We start from the raw sequence: 20,547 nt of genomic DNA on the forward strand, positions 1-20,547 counted from the left end.
AACTTGGAGTCAATGCCATATAATACAATTCAATTTTGGAATTCAGATAAACAATTCATGACTAAAGTTAGCTTTTTCAACAAAGGGTAAATACTACATGAGTTATGGTAATAAGGAAGTTTTGAAGGTAATACTACTTGGAAATGGGGGTGTTGGAAAATCCTCGTTGATGCGAAGATATGTCAACAATATATTCGAGGAAAAGACTTTACATACCATTGGGGTAGAATTCCTGAACAAGACTGTTGATTTTAACAATAAGACCTTCACATTGCAGGTACGATATATTGTGATATTTCGATTAGTTTACAATTTAATTTGCAATTAATAGTTCACGATGTCTTCATTCTCCCGAATGCTGTGCCTCATTAATTTACTTTTCACCGTTTTAAGGGGGCCGGGGGGTGGGGTCTTCATCAAAATTCTCTCGAAATCGACTTTATAGTTGTTTCTGATAGAAGGGAGTGATATCTATCAGCTGCTTTTGGTCCCATGGAAAAATATTGTTCCTAGCCGAAACTATCGCCGGTCTAAGGTCAGCGCTTATGTGTAATTGTATTGCGCGAGCGATTTTCAATCGCAAATTCTGAAAATCGAGTCTAAAAATCTATCTCCTCCCACATTTTTTGAGCAATCACCCTGAAACTTTCAGGATATGTTCCAGGGACCATTTAGAAGAGATTGATCATACGAAATTTTGAGATAGGCCTTTAAACATTTTTTATTCAATTTAGAAAATCTTGGACCTCGTTTTTTTACGATTTTTGGAGGTCCAAGATTTTCAAAATTGAATAAAAAATTTTTGAAGGCCTATCTCAACATTTTGTATGATCAATCTCTTCTAAATGGTCCCAAGAACATATCCTGAAAGTTTCAGGGTGATTGCTCAAAAAATGTGGGAGAAGATAGATTTTTAGACTCGATTTTCAGAATTTGCGATTGAAAATCGCTCGCGCAATACAATTACACATAAGCGCTGACCTTAGACCGGCGATAATTTCGGCTAGGAACAATATTTTTCCATGGGACCAAAAGCAGCTGATAGATATCACTCCCCTCTATCAGAAACAACTATAAAGTCAATTTCGAGAGAATTTTGATGAAGACCCCCCCCCCCCGGCCCCCTTAAATGGGCACTTTTCAATAATAACCTTATATCTCATTGAAACATCTTCCTTTAAAACCTCATCGAAATTAAACCTCATTATTTGTTTTTAAGCTAATAAATGGCTTACTACTAACTTCTTTCCATCAGATATGGGACACTGGAGGCCAGGAGAGATTCAAAAGTTTACGAACACCGTTCTACAGAGGATCTGACATCTGTATTTTGGTATGATTATAAAGAATTCAGTAATTTCTTGCTAGAATATGAATAAAATTTCCTGCATACCAATGTTAAATCATTCTTAGAAAATTATATGATTTTACTGTACTTGGTATTTAATTAAATAACTTATGTGAAAACCAACTCTGCACTTTCCTGCAGGTTTTCGATTTGAGTGACAGAGAAAGTTTTGTAGAAATCGATTACTGGTTGGAAGAGTTCAGAAAATATGCAGAACTGGACAGTGAAGACAACAGTTTCCCGTTTTTGTTGCTCGGCAACAAAGCAGATCTCCCATCGCGAGGGATGGAAAATAATGAAATCTACACCTGGTGCAAAAATAACGGAGACATGTCATTTATTGAGGCATCTGCTAAATTGGACCTTAATGTTGAGACGGGTTTTATGATGATGGTAGAGAAAGCTATTGAATATGAGCACCATCAACGTCGAAATAATACTGGACAGTTTAAGGATACAATAAAACTGGAAAAAGGCACTAAGGTGGAGAAGAAAAAATGTTGTGCGAAATAGCTTTTTGTGGCCTTGACAATAATTATTAGTATTTTTGACATTTTTGCCTGTTTGAAATTATGATATTCATTACATTATTATACCAAAAACTGTTGATTTGGTTTGGAAATAAGCTATATTTCAATTTGAGAAATCATTTTCGTTTTTAGGGTGGGTACTTGATAGGTCTAGACTAAACCAATTTCTACATTATCTAAATAGTAAATCAGAGATTTTTAAAAAGGTTGTTGTTAGCAAGTTGTATTTATAATAGCTGTATTTTTCTATATTTTAATTGTCCTGATTTTTCGATTGTTATTAAAAATTGGTTTGTCATTTATGAATTGTTGTTTCACTTATTCTCTACTGTTTTGCTCAATTAAACCTGACTAACTATTTGAAAGTCACTCGAATCAGAACAGGAGGCTTAATTATGCACATAATAGCAGTGCAATGGCTATTATACTGGGGGGGGGGGGGGTGTCACGTCCGTCTATGTCCGCTTGTCTCATAGAATCCAAAAAGGACAGGACATAGGCGGACATAGGCGGACATAGGCGGACATAGGCGGACATAGACGGACATAGGCGGACATAGGCGGACATAGACGGACATAGGCGGACATTAATGGACACCTAAATTGCTAAAAAAGGTTCAATTTTTGCTGTTATAAGGGGGATCATGTTTTTTTGTCCGTTCGGTACCCTATATTTTCAAAATGGACAAAAAATAGAGCGGACAAAAACGGACAAAAATGGACAAAAACGGACAAAAATGGAAATAACATTTAGATGCTTCCTCCTCCTACTCTTCCTCCTCCTCCCCCTGGGTCTTCCTGATCTTCCTCAGTCCTCTTCCTCCTCCCCTCCTCAGTCCTCCTCCTACTCCTTCTCCTCGTCCTCAGTCCTCCTCATCAGTCCTCAACAGTCCTCCTCCTCCCCAGTCCTCCTCCTCCTGAGTCCTCCTCCTGGGTCCTCCTCCTGGGTCCTCCTCCTCCTCTTCATCCTCCTCCTCTTCCTCCTCAGTCCTCAGTCCTCCTCCTCATCCTTCTCCTCAGTCCTCCATCCTCCCCCAGTCCCCCTCCTCCTCCTCCTATTCAGTCCTCCTCCTCCTCCTCCTTCTCAGTCCTCCTCAGTCCTCCTCCTCCTCCTCCTCCTCTTTCCTCTCAGTCATCCTCCTCAGTCCTCCTCAGTCCTCCTCCTCAGTCCTCCTCCTCCTGGGTCCTCCTCCTCCTCTTCATCCTCCTCCTCTTCCTCCTCGGTCCTCAGTCCTCCTCCTCCTGGGTCCTCCTCCCCAGTCCTCTCCCAGTCCCCCTCCTTCTCCTCCTCCTATTCAGTCCTCCTTCTCCTCCTCCTATTCAGTCCTCCTCCTCCTCCTCCTCAGTTCTCCTTAGTCCTCCTTCTCATTTCTCCTAAGTCCTCCTGAGTCCTCCTCCTGGGTCCTCCTCCTGGGTCCTCCTCCTCCTGGGTCCTCCTCCTCCTGGGTCCTCCTTCTCCTCCTCAGTCCTTCTCCTCCTCCTCCTCAGTCCTCTTCCTCCTCCTCCTCCTCCTCCTCCCTCTCAGTCATCCTCCTCAGCCATCCTCCTCAGTCCTCCTCCTTCTCAGTCCTCCTCCTGAGTCCTCCTCCTCCTGAGTCATCCTCCTCAGTTCTCCTCCTCCTCCTCCTAGGTCTTCCTTCTGGGTCCTCCTCCTCCTCCTCCTCCTGGGTCTTCCTGATCCTTCTCCTCTCTCTCAGTCATCCTCCTCAGTCCTCTTCCTCCTCCTCCTCCTCCTCCTCCTCCCTCTCAGTCATCCTCCTCAGCCATCCTCCTCAGTCCTCCTCCTGAGTCCTCCTCCTCCTGAGTCATCCTCCTCAGTTCTCCTCCTCCTCCTCCTAGGTCCTCCTTCTGGGTCCTCCTCCTCCTCCTCCTCCTGGGTCTTCCTGATCCTTCTCCTCCCTCTCAGTCATCCTCCTCAGTCCTCACTCCTCAGTCATCCTCCTCAGTCATCCTCCTCAGCCATCCTCCTCGGCCATCCTTCTCAGCCATCCTCCTCAGTACTCTTCAGTCCTCAAAATGTTTGTCCGCTAATGTCCACCAATGTCCGCTAATGTCCACCAATGTCCATCCAAGTCCGCCAATGTCCGTCCGGGTCCGCAAATGTCCGTCCGAGTCCGCCAATGTCCGTCCGAGTCCGCCAATGTCCGTTCGAGTCCGCCAATGTCCGTCCGTGTCCGTCCGTGTCCCAAAAAACACGTCCGTTGTCTCATAGAATCCAAAAAGGACAGGACATAGGCGGACATAGACGGACATGACACCCCCCCCCCCCCTATACTATATAATGGGAAATTTACAGCAGAAATAATGGAAAGCCTACAATTTAACTTACTGCAATTTGCCCAACTTTTAGTTGTCTACCTTGATAATATTACTAGTAACCGATTAAGGCTTTATATTATTTAGGTTTATAAAATCTTATCATCATGAAACTTTCAGTTTTAATTATGGTTTTTGAACGCATTATATGGAGACTAGTCAGTGGATACTAATGAACGAACCTGGGATTGCAGAAATAACTCCTACCCCAGGATTCTGCTTTGAAGAACGATTCCTGGCTCTTTTCTCGTTCCAGAAAGACGGCTGGCTGTGTGATATAAAGATTGTTTGTGATGATGGCAGTGTGGAAGCTCACAGGGTTATCCTGGCTGCCACCTCCTCTTACTTTAAGCACATGTTCAGTAGTGCTATGAAGGAAAGTAGCAGTGATCAGATCAGAATGCAGGGAATGGACGTTGAAAGTCTGTCCTGTATTGTGAAATTCCTTTACACAAACGAGCTTGATGTGACAAAGGAAAATGCATCAGATGTTTTGAAGGCTGCCAATTTACTTTGTTTACCACCCGTTGAAGAGCAATGTTGCAAGGTATTGCTAGGTCCAATATCCAAGGAGACTGCCCTGGACTATGCTGTACTTGCTGAGCAATACGGGATGAACAGTCTTCTGAAAACTAGTATTGAATACCTGGTCAAATACTTCAAATACTTCCTCTTCAATGGATTATACAAGTTAGACATTAGAGCATTCCAGATTGTAGTGGCTAGTGATGATTTAGATGTTAAAGATGAGATTATGGTGTTTGATACAGTAGTTCAATGGATTGAGCATGATCTTCCCAACAGACAGAAGCACTTTAAATCTCTCCTCGAGCATGTCAGACTGCCTCTTCTGCCTCCAAAGTATCTTGTAGATATTGTAGAGAAATCCCGTTATGTAAAGACTGACTTTGAGTGCAGAGATCTGGTTGATGAAGCTAAGAACAGGCACCTCCTACCAAAGCGAACTCAAGGGTACCTTTCAGAACGGATGACTCCCAGGAAGAGCACGGTTGGTTATATCTTCCTAGTGGGGGGTCTTACCATCAAAGAGCGACTTCTTTGTAGCGTGGAGAGATACGACTTGCCCCTGCAACAAAGCTTCAAAATGCCAGACATGAGTTTAGCTAGAAGTGGGTTAGGATGCGCTATATTGGAGAAGGTACTTTATGTCATCGGTGGTCATGATGGGACTAAAGCACTCAAAATAGGAGAATGTATGGACTTTGGTAAAGGCTCCTGGACTTGGGTACCACAGATGCACGTACCACGGCGTAACTTGGGTGTTTGTGCTGATAGCTCACGTATTTATGCAGTTGGTGGCCAGGTTGACTCTAATACCACACTTGATAGTTTGGAGTCGTATGACCCTCGGGAGGGCTTGTGGAAGAAGCACGCTGCTACCATGACCCGAGCCAGGAAATACGCAAGTGTTGCTCACTTGAATAATGGTCTTTTTGTTGTTGGTGGCAATGATGGAACTCATTATTTGAAGTGCTGTGAGAGATATGATTTACGTGCCGACAAATGGGAGGAAATGGCTTCATTGCCCCATGCTTTCGGTGCTAATGGACTTGCAGTATGGGACAACTGTTTGTACACAGTTGGAGGATTTGACAGTCGTCAGTGTTTAGATGTATTGTATCTGTACTGGCCACCCTCCAACACATGGACCCAGCTACCTGACCCCATGGCACACCGGAGGACTGGTCTGGGATCAGTAACAGCTGGACACAATCTATATGCACTGGGAGGGCATAATGGCGAGACTTATCTGGATACAGTTGAGATGTATGATAGTGATTCTAGAGGGTGGGCGAAACTTCCACCTTTGCACTATAAAAGAGGTGCTATGGCTGTGAGTGTGTTGGAGAACTGTTATATGACAGCCACTGATCCATTATAGCATTTGTTTCACGGGAAGTTTCCATAATTAATGTTTAGTATTGATCGATACATTTTGTTAGTTTATTTGTTATTATAACATTAATATTTAAATTATAGTATCTATAATAAGTATCTTTATTTGTGTTTTTGGGGTTATGAAATGTTTTTTCCTGTCAAAATTTATTTAAGTGTGACATTTTTATTTTGAAAAGCAAATTTAAGATCTATTAAAAGGATTTCCTTTTTAAAATCAATAAGACTGTCAAACAAATATACTGTAGAACAATTAATAGACTGCAGAACAAATAGAGCGCAAGGTCGAAGACTATAGCTTAGGTTTTATAAATTTAATTTAATTATGAATTTACGAATAACTTTGTTTTACTGATTGAATTGAAATTTGTTCGGTTGCCTTTTCTTTTTTATCCATATTTTCTAGGATACCATGTACATACAGCGAAAAGTTGCTTTACTTAATTATATTTATTCAGCCAGAACCAGGGCAAAAAAATTATATACTCAGTAGTCATTTGTACATTCGTTTTGTAAAGAAGATAAATCTCAAAAATATATTCATTTTATTTTTACTGACGATTGTGAAATGACAACTTTGATTTTCAGAGAAATGGAGCAACAAAATGTACGCGAGTTTAAAGATGAGATGAAGATAGAAGAAGAAAGTATTACACCTGAATTGATAAAGTCAGAGATCAAGAAGGAGGAAGATGATTTTAGTATCAAATCAGAAGTGTATTCGAATCCTACTTCTCAGATGCAGTATTTTATCGAAGAATCTGATTCAAACCTTCTCCAAACTGTCGCCCAAACAGAATGGATGAAAGTAACCACTACCAACAAGATATTAAAATACTCTGAAACAACTTACAATGACTGCACAAAATCCACATTACCTCAGAATCAGCAATCTAATAGTAATACCAGTAAAAAAACATACAAATGCTCTGAATGTTCCTACAATGCAAGCTATAAATCAAACCTACTTCGCCATCAGATGACTCATACCGGTAAGAAACCCTACAAATGCTCTAAATGTTCTTACAGAGCAAGCGTAAAACAAAACTTAATTACACATCAGATGACTCATACCGGTAAAAAACCCTACAAATGCTCTGAATGTTCCTACAGTGCAAGGCTAAAACAAAACTTAGAACGCCATCAGCGAACTCATAGTGGTGAAAAGCCTTACAAATGCTCTGAATGTTCCTACAGTGCAAGCCAAAACTCACACTTGGTAAGCCATCAGTTGACTCATTCCGGTGAAAAGCCTTACAAATGCTCTAAATGTTCTTACAGAGCAAGCGTAAAACAAAACTTAATTACACATCAGATGACTCATACCGGTAAAAAACCCTACAAATGCTCTGAATGTTCCTACAGTGCAAGGCTAAAACAAAACTTAGAACGCCATCAGCGAACTCATAGTGGTGAAAAGCCTTACAAATGCTCTGAATGTTCCTACAGTGCAAGCCAAAACTCACACTTGGTAAGCCATCAGTTGACTCATTCCGGTGAAAAGCCTTACAAATGCTCTGAATGTTCCTACAGTGCAAGGCTAAAACAAAAGTTAGTACGCCATCATCTGACTCATTCCGGTGAAAAGCCTTACAAATGCTCTGAATGTTCCTACAGTGCAAGGCTAAAACAAAACTTAGCAAGCCATCAGTTGACTCATTCCGGTGAGAAGCCTTACAAATGCACTGAATGTTCCTACAGTGCAAGGCTAAAACAAAACTTAGAACGCCATCAGCGAACTCATAGTGGTGAAAAGCCTTACAAATGCTCTGAATGTTCCTACAGTGCAAGCCAAAACTCACACTTGGTAAGCCATCAGTTGACTCATTCCGGTGAAAAGCCTTACAAATGCTCTGAATGTTCCTACAGTGCAAGGCTAAAACAAAAGTTAGTACGCCATCATCTGACTCATTCCGGTGAAAAGCCTTACAAATGCTCTGAATGTTCCTACAGTGCAAGGCTAAAACAAAACTTAGTAAGCCATCAGTTGACTCATTCCGGTGAGAAGCCTTACAAATGCACTGAATGTTCCTACAGTGCAAGGCTAAAACAAAACTTAGAACGCCATCGGCAAACTCATACTGGTGAAAAGCCTTACAAATGCTCTGAATGTTCCTACAGTGCAAGCCAAAACTCACACTTGGTAAGCCATCAGTTGACTCATTCCGGCGAAAAGCCTTGCAAATGCTCTGAATGTTCTTACAGTACTAGCCGGAAATCACAATTAATTTCCCATCAGAAGTTACATTCCAGTAAAAGGCTAAATCAATCTTCAGAATGTTCATATAATGCTAGTGATGAGTCAACTGTAGTTCCCCAACAGCTGAACGATATCGAAGAAAACTAAACTACTTTTCATGAAAGCAGTCAGGCTTCGAATTCCTTACAAAACGGTAGCGTTGGAGGACCCATTTTCGTTAAACCTGCGCCTCTACCTTTTGTGAAACCTGTATCATTTGTTAAACCTATGACCTCAACTGACTCTATTATATCAAATTCCCGCTTACCTCCCAGTTCCTCCTCCAGTTACCAACCAAAATCTCACATGTTATACCTTGCAGTTCCTCTCACCCTCTCACCCTCTCACCTGATGAGTCTGTCTTCACACCCCTTTTCATTGTTTCATCTAACCAACCTACAACATATCCTCCCCCTCTCATATCTCCAGTCAGTATAGTGGTTATGAAACGTAAATAACTGGAGTATTATATTTCCAAATGCATGTAATGATGTAATATCTGATACCGAAACTGAACCAAGTTTTTAACTGTAATCAAATTATCGAAACAAAATGCTGACGAATAAGTTTTGTAGTAGTTAAAACTAAATTATTGTAATCAGGGTATTTTGTAAAGATATTTGTATGTTGCTATTAAAATGCATTTTATATCTTATAAAGGGACTGGATGATGTTTCTAACTCAAATCAAATTATCAGAGCATAATAATAATAATAATTTGTCCGTGTATATCAAAAATGGGATAAATTTACATTAAATTTAAATACATATAATATATATTAATACATATAATAATATTATAATTATATGTAAATTTATAATGATGATTTATAATAATTTATACTACCAATGGGTACCGATTTATAAGTTTATAATGATTTATAATGATGTTTAATTAAAATAGTAAAGTAAAATGGTAACTCTTGGCACTTGAACAGTACGTTAAGTTAAGATTTGATATTATTTTAAATTGGTTCTTTGGTTGCCTATTCCTCTTGATCCATATTTTCTAGGATATATTATCATCAACATAGTATATTAAAGCAAATGCCGGCTTTATTTAATTAGACTGTACTTCATCGCCAGAACCAGAGCAAAAAACCTCCAATCTCTACTATAATTCAAAGAATTGTTTTTGTTGTCTGTCTGTCTGTACGACCGCCCACGTGCAAATTAGATGAAAAATAGGAAGTTACATAGTAACCATGGTAACGGTGTTCAAAAGCTCACGTGCATGTGCAAAGATTTGCGACCGGCATTTTGATCGGTTTTGTCGAATTATGTTGTGTTCAGTGCGAGCTACATTTTAATCGGCTTTATCTTCGGTTGGGATGAATATTTTTTGATGCGATAAAAACTGTCTACCAAAGAATACTATTAGTTTCCTCCCTGTGACCACGGGCGTTCTAGTTATATATAATATTCAGATGTATATTCGTTTTGAAGAGAAGATAATATCTCACAATTATATTCATTTTATTCCTACTGACGATTGTGAAATGCCAACTTCAATTTTCAGTGAAATGGAGCAACAATATAAACTCGAGTTTAAAGATGAGATGAAGATAGAAGAAGAAAGTATTACACCTGAATTGATAAAGTCAGAGATCAAGAAGGAGGAAGATGATTTTAATATCAAATCAGAAGTGTATTCGAATCCTACTTCTCAGATGCAGTATTTTATCGAAGAATCTGATTCAAACCTTCTCCAAACTTGTGTCGCCGAAACAGAATTGAAGAAAGTAACCACAACCAGCAAGAAAACTTCGGAATTATCTCTCGATCAGCAATCTAATGATAATTATACCTGTGAAAAACCGTACAAATGCACTGAATGTTCTTACAGTACAAGCTATAAATCACACTTAGTTCGCCATCAGCTGACTCATACCGGTACAAAATCCTACAAATGCTCTGAATGTTCATACAGTGCAATCCTAAAACAAAACTTAGTTCGCCATCAGCGAATTCATACTGATGAAAAGCCCTACAAATGCTCTGAATGTTCTTACAGTACAAGCTATCAATCAAACATAGTTAACCATCAAATGACTCATACCGGTGAAAAGCCCTACAAATGTTCTGAATGTTCTTTCAGTACAAGCTATAAATCACACTTAGTTCGCCATCAGATGACTCATACCGGTACAAAACCCTACAAATGCTCTGAATGTTCCTACAGTACAATCATAAAACAAAACTTAATTCGCCATCAGCAAACTCATACTGGTGAAAAACCGTACAAATGTTCTGAATGTTCTTACAATACAAACAGAAAATCAGACCTAGTTAATCATCAAATGACTCACACCGGTACAAAACCCTACAAATGCTCTGAATGTTCTTACAGTACAAGCTATAAATCACACTTAGTTCGCCATCAGATGACTCATACCGGTAAAAAACCCTACAAATGCTCTGAATGTTCCTACAGTGCAATCCTAAAGCAAAACTTAGTTCGCCATCAGCGAACTCATACTAGTGAAAAGCTCTACAAGTGCTCTGAATGTTCTTACAGTACAAGCTATAAATCAAACATAGTTAACCATAAGATTTCTCACACCGATACAAAATCCTACAAATGCTCTGAATGTTCTTTCAGTGCAAGCTATAAATCACACTTAGTTCGCCATCAGATGACTCATACCGGTAAAAAACCCTACAAATGCTCTGAATGTTCCTACAGTGCAATCCTAAAGCAAAACTTAGTTCGCCATCAGCGAACTCATACTGGTGAAAAGCCCTACAAAGCTACAAGTGCTCTGAATGTTCCTACAGTACTGGCCGGAAATCACAATTAATTTCCCATCAGAAGTTACATTCCAGTAAAAGGCCAAACCAATCTTTATAATGTTCATATAAAGCTAGTGATGAGTCAACTGTAGTTCCCCATCAGCGGAACGATTTTGAAGAGAACTCAACCACTTTTCATGAAAGCAGTCAGGCTTCGAATTCCTTTCAAAACGTTAGCATTGGAGGACCCATTTTCGTTAAGCCTGCGCCTCTACCTTTTGTGAAACCTGTATCATTTGTAAAGCCTCTGACCTTAGCTGACTCCATTATATCCAATTCCCGCTTACCTCCCAGTTCCTCTTCCAGTTACCACCCAAAATCTAACACGTCTCACCTTGCAGCTTCCTCTCACCTTGTTATCTGGTGAGTCTGTCTTCACACCTTCACACCCCTTTTCATTGTTTCATCTAACCAACCTACAACATATCCTCACCCTCTCATGTCTCCAGTCAGTATAGTGGTTATGGAGCGTAAATAACATTAAAAGTACATTTTATATTGTCATTAAAATGTATGTGATACCTCACCCTGAGACTTGATGAAGTTTCTCGATGAAATAAGAATTATTTCAATGAAACAAGGAAATATGTGCGGGCCCGAAAGTTTTTGAACACGCCGAGACGCTAGTCCAGGCTCATATTTGGACCAGATAACAATTGTTGGCGGAGATGAGGGGTTTAATACTACTTTTACTTGTCATTTAAAGGTTCGTTGTTTTATAAAGGGAAAGTAGAAGTGGTGATATTATTATACTATTTTTAAGTTAATTTAATTATTTTAAAAACAATTTTTTACTCATAAAAAATGGGATAAATTGACATAATGTTATACATAATAATAATAGTATTATATGACAGTCATGACGTGTGGTAGTTCATATTTGAACTTTAATATTTCCATGATTTAAATATTACTCCTTTAACGTGTCATGACTCATGATATTTAATTGTCTCTTTTACTAATTTTTCAGTCATTTTTGTCTATTGTTTTACTGTTATAATTGCTATTTATTCACAAGAGGGAGAAAAGATACGTACTATTTATATAAACTTTAAAGTTTATAAAATTTGAAAAATTTGTACATAATATCTAATCTTGTAATCTGTGTCCCATATCAAATATTAGCTTAAATCTAGAATTTGAAATAAGGGGTCGTTCACATATTAAGTAATAAATTTATGGACAATTTTTAACCCCCCCCCCCCCCCCCCCTCCCCTTCCGTAATCAGTTTTACACATAGCTATTATGTCAAAATTACACCAGCGTAATCATTTGCAAAAACCCCCTCCCCCTTGGCTGATTACGTAATATTATGTGTACGACCCCTAAGTACTTTTTAGTCGTAAATGATATTATGTTACTTTAATCTCGCAGTTAGCTTAGAAAAGAAGATCTTCCTTGTAAAGATAAATATAAATCACGTGACAGCAGAAGTGGAGGACACGTGACCTGATGTTGGTTTTGGCGGGAAAGTCCTCTACTGTTAAACTGTTAAACAGCAGGAACAAAAGCTTGACTGAAATTCCGGTGGAGGAGCTGTCAGGTTAATGCTAATTATGATAATTTAATTTTGTTTTTAGTTCACGCCACACACTAATTGCATTAGTTTGTAATTTTGTTGTCTCTTATCAGCTTGCTTATCTCGCCTAGTTTAACGGCGAGACGAGATTGCACTAGCTTTTCTTGTTTTCGCTCCATATGAGCACACAAAACTTCATATTTTTCGCAATTTTTTGGAGTGAGTTCATACAAAATATGAACCATACAATAGTGTGCAGTGCCCTGAACAGAGGGATTATTATTCACTGTTTTTTATATGTTTTAATTGGTCATTAGAACCGCCTGGCACCGTCCAGCTTTCAATCAATCAGTTGTAAATCAATAAGCTACAATTTTAGATGTGGCAAAGTCTGCTGAGTCCATTAGACTTATATCTTTATATAATTATTCAGTGGCTTAATGTATATTATGATGCCAAACTACGTCTACATTATTATCTCACAACACAACTTTCAATTGTTCACTTGACTAGAGCTGTTGACACTATGCCTCTTAAATCCTTTGATTTCAGCGAGTGGAGTCAGCGGAGTGGCATGGTCACCAACAGGCAAACTTATCGCCATGTGTGGTAAAAAGTGGGAACACATAATACTACTGAACTGTGAGGATCCTTATAATCAGGTACAAACCTTGTGTTACAAGAGTGTTACACTGACATATTGTTACAAGCGTGTTACACTGCCATGTTACAAGCTTGTTACACTGACATGTTACAAGAGTGTTACACTGACATGTTACAAGCGTGTTACACTGACAAGAGTAACACGTGTACAAAAAGTTTTATTGATTATTAGCCTTATTTATTTTACACATTGGTAAGTTGGTAATTACAGCTAACAAGATTATTATAATTATAGTTGTTTTCACCTCCAGATTGAGATAAAGATCAGCATACCAGCGGGCAGATACCAGAACTGCTGCGTATTCAACAAAACAGGAAAAGTGCTAGCTACAGCCGGGGTCGGGGGAGGTGTTTATCTCTGGAATGAGAACAATGTAACCAGGAATTGGGAGCAAGTAGCTGAGTTACCTAATATTATCACCATGACAACTGTTACATCTATCTCGTGGGATCCATCCTCTCGGCATCTATGCACTGGTGAATAAAATCAGATAAGAGTTATGAAAACAAGAATGCTATGAAATATCTATTTTATCTGATAATATAAACTGTACAAAATCTAGACTATTAAACTTAACGAGCAAAATTATTTACTAGTTGAATGTTTTGTGTGTACATAATAAATTATAATATGAATTATCTTAAGTCGAAGTTGCCATTAAGCCAGATATTTTCGTGGGCATTCATTTAAACTGCTTTCTATAATGAATCATCATCACCGCGAAAATTAAAGGTTTCAGAACTAAGTTAATAATTTTGACTCTGATTATTCGCACATGACTCTAATTTTGCACGTGTCAGGTGACACGCGCGGTCACGTGACCTTGCGAGAGCACCTGACAGGTCACGAGTACAGAGACGGAGTTGACTTGTACAACACTAATTCTGAAGAGGTTTCAGCCCTTACTTGTAACCCTCACCACCCCTTCCAGCCTCCTGAACTAGCTGTAGGTATGTGTTCAATCCATTTATTGCTTTATTGGACTAGGGATAAGTGCAATACAATATAACAAAATATTTATTGGATATCATAACTCTCTCAAGTCTCATAACTCTATTTAATATATATTTATTATGATACTTGGGTGTTATATTATTATGCTTGATAGAGTGATGGTCTCGTGTGCTTTTCTGGGTGGGTGGGTGGGTGGGTGGGTGTGTATCCCTTTGTTTTCCAAGTTAATACAATACAACGCGTTGTTGGAATAACTCTTCTTAGATTACTCTTTTTAGACTTATTTGCAAATTTAGTTACGCATTTGTAAATTACGACTCCTTTGTTTAGGACACAGCAATGGAGTGCTGGAAGTTTGGGATATCTTATCTCGGACGGTCAGATTCACTCTTCACAGCCATTCTACAACTATTACAGACATTGCTTACAGCACCATCAACGGTCTTCTTCTTGCCACTGCGGGTACATTTTCTACGTTAAGATTCATAATATTTTCTACTCATCTTTTGATTTCCGTTGTACAAACAGTTTTTTAAAGTGTAAAAACTGTTACAAACCTAGCAACAGTGACAACCGTAACTACTGTAACCATGGTAACAAGTGTGACCATGTTTCCAGGACTGGATGGAGAGGTGCACATAGTCCTACTAAAGTCAGGTACAGTCGTCAAGAAGTGTGTTGAGGGAAGAGCAATACATAGTCTGGAGTTTATCAAGGGTACCCAAAAACTCGTCTTCTCACCGACTCATCGGTAATTTAGTTTTAACTCGAGACTGCTTTATCTTATTTTTTTAAATTTTCTACTTTCACTGAACAAGGTTTAATTCTTTAACTTCACCACAGTGCCTTAGAGCTTAGCCTACCAATGTGTTTGTAACTGTTATGTAACTATTTTGTAACTGCTCCTCCTATCAGTTGGTAACATTCCGGCTCAACAAGAAGTGGAGTGAGCGGGAAAGTGAGCCACAACAGGGAGCAATGATAGCGCGCTACCATTCAGCACGTGGGCCACTATTCGAGTCACAAGAGGCGTATCTATTGCGAACACCCCAAGCTGCGACAGCTGCTGCAGCGGGCAGGGCGGAGATGGTTAAGAACACACCCGAGTATCATCCTAACAAACCTAGTCCTGAGAGTAAAGGTTATTATAATTATACTGGGTACTGGCTACATAAAGGGCATAAAATTATCAAACAGGGTCCTGTAAGGTAACCTTGTATTATATAATTGTATCGTATAATACAAAATAACAATTGATTTCAATTATATCTAAACTCATTGAAACAATATGATCGTTTATCGTACTCTTTTACATGTGAGTATTTTGGTTTTATTCATGATGATTTGGTTATCATATTATAGCTTGAGATCTATTATTTTCCAGGCTTGCAAAAGGACGAGACATCTTCGCTGATAACTTCCCAGAACTCAATTCGTACGTAATATTATATTATAACTACTACTACATCTATTTTAAGTTATCATGAATCTGGTGACGTGAATTGCACTGTACTCATTGTAAAAGTTTGTCCATGATTGCTCAATTTTGTACTGTACTATCAAAAGCAAAAGACCACATCTAAACTTGATATTGGTCTACTGTTAACATGAAACACCGCATATTCTTGCTACTGAGTAATAAACTCTTAAACTATAGACTATAGAAGTTATACTTCTCTTATCTCTTTCTAGAACACTTTATCTTTACAGCCCTTTCAAAGGAACTCAGCACCTCTATATCTAGAAATATAACAGGTACCTGGATATTATGATCATATTATTTGTTACAATCTGGCTTCTTATTGCCTCTCACTCTCATTGTTTAAAACATTTTGATTTGCTTAGACAACAAAGTTTTGGATATCATTTCATTAACATTTACACTCTTTCTATTTCCCTACCACAACCTTGTTTCGTCAGAGGAAGAGAGAAACATTACGAGCGCAGATAAAGACAGCTCATTCAACATCAGCGACATCGTTAACTACACAACAGATGAGAACTTGTCGCATACCCCACGTTAGAATAATTAATTAATTAATTAACACTGAGAAGTTACATACACCGAGTTTTGATAAATTAATTTGTGTTTTTCCCTACCTTGGCAAAGGCGAGAAGATCAGGGAATAAGTAATCGGGTTCGTATAATATATTAGGTGGACAATCGTTACATCGGTGTATCGACAGTAAACGTCCACTTCGCAATATTCGTCGTTGTAACAAAATAAAACACGTGTTATTTTATAACAAAATAAAACACGCTTTATTTTGTAACAAAATAACGCGTGTTTTACACTTGTGCATAGTTCGCGTTATTACTTTCCACTTAAATTAATATCTAAAGAATTCTTGTTTAATTAGGTAAATAACAATGGTTTAATTACCGACATTGTTAACTAAAATTAATATCTGTTAGTGTTAAATTAGGTGAATAACAATAATCTTATTACTGTTATTGTTAACTAAAATTAATAACTTTTCTTGACTATTCTCGTTCGTCACGAATAATTTAACCGCTTTTGTATTCCAACGGACAATAACGACACGAATTTATAGCTTTATGTAACAAGATTGTAGACTTGAAAAACGTGTGACATCGTCAAATTCTTTGTCAATTTGAACAGTGTTGTGGACGTTTTATCGGCTTAGTATTGTTTCGCACAGTTCTAGTAACCGGTACAGTTTTAAGCAATACAATGGAATTTATCACACGTATCTGTCACACCAAAAGGCACGCAGAGATCGTTTCGTTTACAAGTTGCCTTCATGGTTCCCACTATTTGACACACTCTGAATTTCAACGGCGGAGTGAGATTCCTCGTTTAAAAGGTGGAGCAAATATGACCCGATCTAAGCCTTTGTCTTGCAAGGATCGTGATTTGATGATGCTAGGTAGGTTCAGTTCCATCACGATCTACTGACTACGGAGCCAGGAGACCCTTTATACTTTCATAGTTCATACAATAGCTGCCATAAATTGATGAAGACCAGGGACAAAATGAAAGCGAAATCCTTTTGTCCCTGATGAAGACTGACCGGCGCCTTAATTTCTGCGAACCCTTTGTTTAAAACTAGAACTGGTTACCGTACCAACTGAGAAGTGTGCCAGAAGTTCTTTCATTCAAATGGAAACTTACGGCATATATAATGTCGTGTGATATTGTACTGTACATAACAGTAACACTTTCAAATAAATTCACAGTTCATACGGTAGATTTCTTAGTTCGTTCTTTGTCCCCGTTCATGAGTCACTTTACATGGCTTCAACTGAGTCTTTCGATTTTGAGGTCTCTATTCGACTATAAAACGATCAGTAAATGTTAAGATATATGATTGAGTTAAGTTATTCAATAAGTAACAATGTTCTGACTTCACTCGTTAGTTCACAGACAGTTGCCGAGTATCCAGAAGAGATCAGCAGAGGGGCTCCTGACACACAGCATCATCTCTCCTGACAGTAACACTGAGAACACACCCTCCAGAACTGATAATAACTCACCGTATAGTGAGAATCTGAGGAATAAACTGAGGAGGATTGCTGTGGAGGATGGGAAGGAGAACCGGCCTCCAAGCACCAAGGTATAGAACCATCACCGATCACGTTACTGTTATAGACACATCATTCAATTTGACGAGAACGTCATACTGTTTTTACTCAAGGTTTTTTAGATTAAAATATGATAACTTTTTCGTGCTTAGTCTGCTGAAATTAATAAACAAGTGTAAGTGTAATGGGCCGTTAATTAGGTCCTACTTTTTTAATTTGTTTGGGGAAAAGGAAACATTACCCCAGTAATATGTCAGGTACAGTAAAACCCCGATTTACCGCGGAGATTGGGGAGAGGAAACATCTGCGGTAAATCAGGGTCCGCGGTAAATCGGGGTTTTGTTTGGTTTACATTATGTATGTTTAGCCCTATTTGGGGAAAGGAAATGGCCGCGGTATATCTGGGTTTGTGGTAAATCGGGTCGCGGTATATCGAGGTTTTACTGTATTTTGTTTACTCTCAATTAATAAGATATACATGTCAGGTGACTCCACAAGATGGGGTTGGTAAGATGACTGGTAGGATAGTTTCCAGTACTCCAGCAGTTCCTAACACTAACAAACAAGCCTTCCTCACCCCTACTTCCTGCTTAGCACAATCATTGTGAGTGCAGCTTTCTTTTTGGCATTCAGAGACTTTATTGCTGGTATCATATTGTGATCGCATGATTTGCACCAGCTGAGATTTATAGGTTTATTTTGTACATTTATTTACAAATACATTTGTTTGTATCTACTATAGTTTTGTGTAAGATAACTCAGCTAAATTATAAGTTTTCCTCTTGAACTGCATTATACTAACTCATTACCAGTAATCATTAATCAAGGAATAAGAAAGAAGATTCAATATTACACAACCGTGCTCCACTCACCCAAGTGCAAAGGTTCAAGAAATCACTTCACTCCAGAACCACACTTCAACATGTCTCACCAGCCCATCATCTAATACCCCCAGCAGATTGTGATTCATATACGATCACGTACGTTATTCATTAACTTCCACTGTTTTTCATGAAGGGATCACGTGATCAACAGCGTCTGTAGAATTGTGGGTGTTGTGTATTCTTATAACATTATCAGTCACAAGTCTGATTATAAAAACAGTTAATTTCTTAATTAATTACCATACTAATCAGTTAATCACCCCAGGAAAGGAAGGTCCGGGTTCTCGGTCTCTTCTATGTTCTCCTCAATTGGAGATAACAGTCCCATGACAGACGTCTCCTCATCTGGGCCTGTATCTCAGGAGCAGCTGACTCCAAATATTATTGAACCTGTCCATACTCCTTCTCAAATACATCCCCTTAATACTAACATAGGTTAGTTATTAGTGAATTAATTAATTCACTTTACGGTGTTAATCGTGCTTGAAGATCCTTATTCTAACATCACTAACCACTTTTGAAACTCGTAAATTGAGACCATGCTTCATAATTCTTCTCCCTCAGCTTCTTCTCACTTTTTCCATTATAATTAGTTAATTGTTTAATTAATTACACTAATTATTTAATAACCCTAGGAGGAGGTGTCAGTAACGAGCAGATGGTAATTCTGCAGAACCAGATAACAGAACACTTCAAGGGGCTTGAGAAAACACTGCTTAGTGAGACTCGGTGGTTAAAGAATGAGATAGTTAGACAGGTATGGTTATTATGGTTACTATGGTTACTACAATTTACTTTCTTATCTCTACTTCTTATCTTCTCTCTTTTATATCTACTTTACTTTCTACAAAATTATTGCTAATTATGGCAACTGTTCTGGCTTGAGTAACTGTCTCGTTTTTAAGTTACACTTAATTTCAACAATTTCGTAATTTTTTTAAACTGTTATCTTGAAACCCACGTGCTACAGTCATAGATCGTCCTCTCTGTACATCGCTGCTTTTGCTCACTGTACAGTGTACTTCATGTGTCAGTATATGTATATACCTTCAACACGATATATCATACAATATAAAATGTACCCTATTGCTCTATTTTACCTTATTTGACACGCTCTACCTCGGTTTATTGTAGCTTCTAAGATTATACGATCACACTGATGTCTGTGTGTGAGTGTGATTTTCATTTGTAATTGTAATTATAAGTACACGGCACGTAGTGTTCTGTGTTCTGTGTGTACTGTAAAATAGTGTATGATCCTTGTCGGAACATACCTCTAACATACCTCTAACATACCTCTAACATACCATATATGGTATATATACCATATATGGTGTATATACCAGAACATACCTCTAACATACAAGGCTAGTTCTCATTCTTTCTCCTAATGTTTGTGCGTAATCCCAGGCAGTTGACACACAGTTCGCACTGGAAGATATTCTCAACAACGTCCAAGAAAGACAAAACACCATGAACCAGAGACTAGTTAACATGGACCAAAACATCAGTACTATAATGCGTAATATGTAGTTAATAGCAATATTGGTACACTTTTTAGTGCCTTATAAACTTATTGCTGTCTGTAAATTTAGGATGATTTGAGGTTGAGTTACCACTTGTCAAGAAGTCCAAATATATAACAAGGTTCCCGGAGATAAGCAAGATAAGAGAGAGCTTAATGAGGTACCCCCCCCCCCCCCCCCCCCCCCCCCCCCCCCCCCCCCCCCCCCCCCCCCCCCCCCCCCGTTTATGAAAAACACTACTGAACAGACACGTGCATCACGCATCTAGAGACGAGCCAAACCAAAGTTGGCTGTGAGTATTAGTACAATA

General features: G+C 38.6%; 6 protein-coding genes across 6 annotated transcripts; all 6 read left to right on the forward strand.

The window, feature by feature from the left end:
* The first annotated feature begins 74 nt into the window (after positions 1-74).
* LOC134817952 (ras-related protein Rab-9B-like) lies at positions 75-1,886 on the forward strand. The gene is made up of 3 exons (XM_063827334.1): positions 75-277; positions 1,256-1,333; positions 1,490-1,886. Exons 1-3 carry the CDS (start codon positions 98-100, stop codon positions 1,859-1,861), a joined length of 630 nt encoding a protein of 209 aa, XP_063683404.1. The 5' UTR covers positions 75-97; the 3' UTR covers positions 1,862-1,886.
* Positions 1,887-4,313: 2,427 nt separating this feature from the next.
* On the forward strand, positions 4,314-6,440 carry LOC134818467 (kelch-like protein 5). The gene has a single exon (XM_063828037.1). It carries the CDS (start codon positions 4,342-4,344, stop codon positions 6,094-6,096), a length of 1,755 nt encoding a protein of 584 aa, XP_063684107.1. The 5' UTR covers positions 4,314-4,341; the 3' UTR covers positions 6,097-6,440.
* Positions 6,441-6,679: 239 nt separating this feature from the next.
* On the forward strand, positions 6,680-7,921 carry LOC134818754 (zinc finger protein 501-like). The gene is made up of 2 exons (XM_063828400.1): positions 6,680-7,717; positions 7,896-7,921. The coding sequence occupies exons 1-2, from the start codon at positions 6,703-6,705 to the stop codon at positions 7,919-7,921; spliced, it is 1,041 nt and encodes a 346-aa protein (XP_063684470.1). The 5' UTR covers positions 6,680-6,702.
* Positions 7,922-9,868: 1,947 nt separating this feature from the next.
* LOC134818426 (zinc finger and SCAN domain-containing protein 2-like) lies at positions 9,869-12,003 on the forward strand. The gene has a single exon (XM_063827969.1). The coding sequence runs from the start codon at positions 9,873-9,875 to the stop codon at positions 11,148-11,150; it is 1,278 nt and encodes a 425-aa protein (XP_063684039.1). The 5' UTR covers positions 9,869-9,872; the 3' UTR covers positions 11,151-12,003.
* A 518-nt stretch (positions 12,004-12,521) lies between these two features.
* LOC134818430 (transcription initiation factor TFIID subunit 5-like) lies at positions 12,522-15,284 on the forward strand. Its single transcript, XM_063827972.1, has 7 exons — positions 12,522-12,686; positions 13,215-13,324; positions 13,577-13,802; positions 14,127-14,276; positions 14,611-14,742; positions 14,899-15,031; positions 15,196-15,284. The coding sequence occupies exons 1-7, from the start codon at positions 12,596-12,598 to the stop codon at positions 15,200-15,202; spliced, it is 849 nt and encodes a 282-aa protein (XP_063684042.1). The 5' UTR covers positions 12,522-12,595; the 3' UTR covers positions 15,203-15,284.
* LOC134818429 (uncharacterized) lies at positions 15,201-20,383 on the forward strand. Its single transcript, XM_063827971.1, has 10 exons — positions 15,201-15,421; positions 15,665-15,715; positions 15,991-16,035; positions 16,201-16,299; positions 17,663-17,859; positions 18,313-18,431; positions 18,655-18,807; positions 18,977-19,146; positions 19,347-19,468; positions 20,122-20,383. Exons 1-10 carry the CDS (start codon positions 15,259-15,261, stop codon positions 20,242-20,244), a joined length of 1,242 nt encoding a protein of 413 aa, XP_063684041.1. The 5' UTR covers positions 15,201-15,258; the 3' UTR covers positions 20,245-20,383.
* The last annotated feature ends 164 nt before the right edge of the window (positions 20,384-20,547 follow it).

Source organism: Bolinopsis microptera, chromosome 7 (genome assembly GCF_026151205.1).
Source record: "Bolinopsis microptera isolate Bmic1 chromosome 7, MBARI_Bmic_1.0, whole genome shotgun sequence".
In the NCBI taxonomy this organism is placed as follows: domain Eukaryota; kingdom Metazoa; phylum Ctenophora; class Tentaculata; order Lobata; family Bolinopsidae; genus Bolinopsis; species Bolinopsis microptera.

What these genes read in the sequence shown, in the direction of transcription:
- LOC134818467 (XM_063828037.1), top strand. Translation starts at nt 4,342, where the DNA reads ATGGAGACTAGTCAGTGGATACTAATGAACGAACCTGGGATTGCAGAA.
- LOC134818426 (XM_063827969.1), top strand. Translation starts at nt 9,873, where the DNA reads ATGGAGCAACAATATAAACTCGAGTTTAAAGATGAGATGAAGATAGAA.
- LOC134818429 (XM_063827971.1), top strand. Translation starts at nt 15,259, where the DNA reads ATGATAGCGCGCTACCATTCAGCACGTGGGCCACTATTCGAGTCACAA. An exon ending in ACCTAGTCCTGAGAGTAAAG is followed by an intron (nt 15,422 to 15,664) that starts GTTATTATAATT and finishes ATTATTTTCCAG; the next exon opens with GCTTGCAAAAGGACGAGACA. An exon ending in TGTGATTCATATACGATCAC is followed by an intron (nt 18,808 to 18,976) that starts GTACGTTATTCA and finishes TAATCACCCCAG; the next exon opens with GAAAGGAAGGTCCGGGTTCT.
- LOC134818754 (XM_063828400.1), top strand. Translation starts at nt 6,703, where the DNA reads ATGGAGCAACAAAATGTACGCGAGTTTAAAGATGAGATGAAGATAGAA. An exon ending in GCCTTACAAATGCTCTGAAT is followed by an intron (nt 7,718 to 7,895) that starts GTTCCTACAGTG and finishes ATGTTCCTACAG; the next exon opens with TGCAAGCCAAAACTCACACT.
- LOC134818430 (XM_063827972.1), top strand. Translation starts at nt 12,596, where the DNA reads ATGTTGGTTTTGGCGGGAAAGTCCTCTACTGTTAAACTGTTAAACAGC. An exon ending in GTGAGGATCCTTATAATCAG is followed by an intron (nt 13,325 to 13,576) that starts GTACAAACCTTG and finishes TTTCACCTCCAG; the next exon opens with ATTGAGATAAAGATCAGCAT. An exon ending in CTCTCGGCATCTATGCACTG is followed by an intron (nt 13,803 to 14,126) that starts GTGAATAAAATC and finishes TGCACGTGTCAG; the next exon opens with GTGACACGCGCGGTCACGTG.
- LOC134817952 (XM_063827334.1), top strand. Translation starts at nt 98, where the DNA reads ATGAGTTATGGTAATAAGGAAGTTTTGAAGGTAATACTACTTGGAAAT. An exon ending in ATAAGACCTTCACATTGCAG is followed by an intron (nt 278 to 1,255) that starts GTACGATATATT and finishes TCTTTCCATCAG; the next exon opens with ATATGGGACACTGGAGGCCA. An exon ending in GATCTGACATCTGTATTTTG is followed by an intron (nt 1,334 to 1,489) that starts GTATGATTATAA and finishes ACTTTCCTGCAG; the next exon opens with GTTTTCGATTTGAGTGACAG.